This window comes from Orycteropus afer, unplaced genomic scaffold (assembly GCF_000298275.1).
Source record: "Orycteropus afer afer isolate SDZICR_OR568_19922 unplaced genomic scaffold, OryAfe1.0 scaffold00567, whole genome shotgun sequence".
Lineage (NCBI taxonomy): Eukaryota > Metazoa > Chordata > Mammalia > Tubulidentata > Orycteropodidae > Orycteropus > Orycteropus afer.
In genome coordinates this window covers 1,283,674-1,287,194 of record NW_006922154.1, presented here as the reverse complement: position 1 = coordinate 1,287,194, position 3,521 = coordinate 1,283,674, and the positions used below count along the sequence as shown (strand labels likewise).

Sequence of the window (3,521 nt, the reverse complement as noted above, 5' to 3'; positions counted from 1 at the left end):
AAACATCATAACAGGTCGAGAGAGAGAGAGAGAGAGCTATCGTGATAAAATTAAAAAGGAAAACATTTTGTTCCTGTTTTTTGAACAAGGGACCCTGCATTTCCATTTTGTACTGGACCTCAACAATCATGCACTTGGTCCCACATGGGACTATGGTGAAGAAGCAGAAGAGTAGACAAGGAGGAATAAGAGAATTAATAAGGTATGCACAAGGGGAACAGGGAAGTAATTAGGGTTCAGAGATTGTAACACTGTTACAAAATCACAAGATTATTTTTCAAAAATACTTTATTTCTTTATGATTAAAAAGTCATATATATCATAAAATATTCAGATATATGCAGACACTGAAGAAGCAAAGTCTAGTTAAACCCTAGCACAGCTCAGGGTTTAACAAATGTCTAGAAAATCACAACTTAGGACCACTCATTCCAAAGCTATCAAGTGCTGCCTTCTCAATGTTGTGAATCCAAATCTTCTGTTTATCCAGGCTTTTCTAATAGCTTGACCCCAAGCTTACAATGCAAAATTCATTTTAAGACAATAAAAACAATGCAGGTTAATAAACAATTAAGTAATTATCTTTATAACTGAGAGTTAGCTACTGCAATTTTGCCAAAGGGTATCTTTTGATTTTCAGCACTTCAGCCTGCCAGCAGATGACGTTGTCTAAACATATTTTCAATGTTTTCTTTTTAACAGTTAATATATTTCCAGGATGCAGGTCCATTTCTTTCTAAAAGGTTCCTAGGACACCCATTGAAAAGTCAAAAGCAATGAACTAAAAGAGATTGCTATTTTGTTGGAGAAGAACGACACCCTTTGTATTGAAGTGGGGAATTACAGACTGTGGTCACCCTCTGCACAGTGTCTCTTTGTCAAGTAATACATGCTGAAAAAAAAATAATAATAATACAGATGGGAAAATATTGTGCACTGTCAGATCTTGGAAACAGCCAAAGGATTTTTCTTCACCAATGTCTTGTCGATGGCTTTCACATTCTGGCACCCTAAAAAAATAATGCATACATTTAATATAAAATGAATGCAATAATAATCAGGCAGGTAATCGTTTTCCCAAGGAATGTAAAACTTGACAAATGTAAGGTTTATGATTCAAGGTAGGCTTGCCAAATCTTATGTGGCATGAGACCATTTTTATTACCTAAACAGTCCTTAACACAAAATGACTGGCACATATTTTTATTAACACAAAGAGTATATTCTTTCTGCCACATTTAATAGAGATTCAGTGGCTGAAAGCTCTCTTTTAGGATATGTCTGCAGCAAATTAAAATGCACAGTGAGGATTCACAGAATGGCATTCTTCTCACTAAAGCCTTGTCCACTTGGGCGCCTTGCAGCGGCTAGTAACCTATGTATCTTGGGAATTCTATCTATGTGGACAATTGGCATCATATGGATCACAGAAAAGGAAACTCTTACTACCTTCGAAACAGGATGGTTGATAATTAATACAAGACATTCATTACATCTAAAGATCCACTCTGAGACAGTTTTGAAACAGTTGCTAGTGATTATGTCACCTCATTTCCTTATTCATCCCTAAAACAAATATTTATTGAGTATTTACTATGTGCCAGGCACTACTCTAGGCACTGGGAATACTGTAGTAACGACGACAAAAATTCCTGCATTGTTCTTACATATAATTTTAAAAGTAAATTATACAATAGGTGATATGTAGAAGGTTGATATGTAGAAGGTGATATGTTGAAGTAGCTCGGGTGGTACGATGCCTAAGTCATTTGACTGCTAGCCAGAAGGTTGTCAGTTCAAACCCCCAGCTGCTCCACAGAAGGCAGATGGGCAATCTATTTCCATAAAGATTAACTGCCTCAGAAACCCAATGGAGTTCTCTATGAGTCAAAATGGACTCAATGGTAGTGCATTTGGTTTGGTTTTATGTAGAAGGTGATAAGTGCTATGAGAAAAATGAAGTAAGAACTAAGAAAGAAAACTGAAAGTGTGGATGGGTGGATGGAGGATGAATTGCAGTTTTTGATAAGGCAATCAGTAAGATTTAAGTCAAGACTTGCCAGACATATGTGATTTAGCCATATAGATATCTGGGGGAAGAACATTCCAGGCAGAGGAGACAGCTAATGAAAAAGACTGAACCGTGTATGACATAGTCAAGAAACAGCAAAGAAACAAGTGTGGCTAGGTAGAATAAGTGGATGACAGTAGTAAGCATTGAGGTCAGAGGTAATATGGTTCAAATCATGTAAGTCCTTGTTAAACATTTTAAGGTCTTTGGCATTTACTCTGAATAAATCAAGAAGCAATGGAGTGGGGGTTCTGATCAGAGGAGTGACAGGATCCAAATTAATGTTTAGAAGGATTATTCTGGCTGCTTTGTTGAGAACTGACTAGTGGATGGGGTAATGATAATAAGCAGTGAGCTGAGAGATCATTTCAGTATCCAAGACGAAGAGAACTGATGATGGCTCCAGCCAAGATGGCAGCAGTGGAGGTGGAAAGAAAGACTCTGGTTATATTTTGATGACAGAATCTCTATGGATGTGAGGGCATAAGAGATAATGGGAGTCAAGGGTGTTTCAAGATTTTTGACTCAAAGGACTTCTGGTAAGATGGAGGAATAGGCAGACAAGCTACACAGACCCTCTTCAACAAAGAAAAGAGGAACCAATTGACAGAGATACAGAAGATAATCCCAGAGCCCTGAGCTTTGAAAGGAAGTATACAGAAGTGGACTAGGCACCAACTAGTGGAAAAACCTGAATGAAAACAGTGAGTACAGAGACAATCAGAGCAGTGGAACAGCCTGAATATTTCCAATTTGTGTTGGGACCTGAAAATTGATGTAAAGATCAGCTCTGGTCACCAAGGGCTGAAGGGATGACTGCACTGGTGGCCTATAACTAGGAAGAGAAACAGCAAGGAGGGAGAGAACTTGAGCTCTGGACTTTTGGCTGTATTGAGGTGCAGCCATTTTGATTGTTTACAAGAGGTGTCCATCTTGGATATTTAAAGTGATCAAGGGCACAGCCATTTTGAATATGTACAAGGGAAGCCATTTTGAATATTTAAAGTGACCTAGGGTGCAGCCATTTTGAATGTTGACAAGCGGTGGCCACTTTGGGTATTTAAAGTGACCAAGGATGCAGCCATTTTGAATCTTTATAAGTGATGGCCATTTTGGATTTTAAAGTGACAGCAATCTCATTTGGATTCCAGGGACCTAAGAATAAGCTCTGTTTGCCAAGGACGGCAGGGAAGTGGGAGGCTGACAATGGGAAAGGAGACAGATGGTAAGTGTATAAGTGCTGCCAAGTAGTGAATAGAGGAGCACAGCACAGTTGTTGCATAGTTGTTGTCATTATGTGCTGTTGAGTCGGACCCGACTCATAGCGACCCCCCTTGGGTTTCCGAGGCATTATCACTACAGAAATAGATTGCCTAACTTTTCTTCCGAGGAGTGGCTGGTGGGTTTGAACCACCAGCCTTCTGGTTAGCAGTCAAATGCCTTAGGCACT

At 39.1% G+C, this 3,521-nt stretch overlaps 1 protein-coding gene across 1 annotated transcript in view; it reads right to left on the bottom strand.

The window, feature by feature from the left end:
* Positions 1-939: 939 nt before the first annotated feature.
* The window catches only part of HAO1 (hydroxyacid oxidase 1), a 93,023-nt gene continuing 90,441 nt past the window's right edge, over positions 940-3,521 (bottom strand). Inside the window, exon 8 of the mRNA XM_007955980.2 lies at positions 940-1,010. Within this exon, the coding sequence (XP_007954171.2) occupies positions 940-1,010 (71 nt within the window). The remainder of the gene's footprint in view (positions 1,011-3,521) is intronic.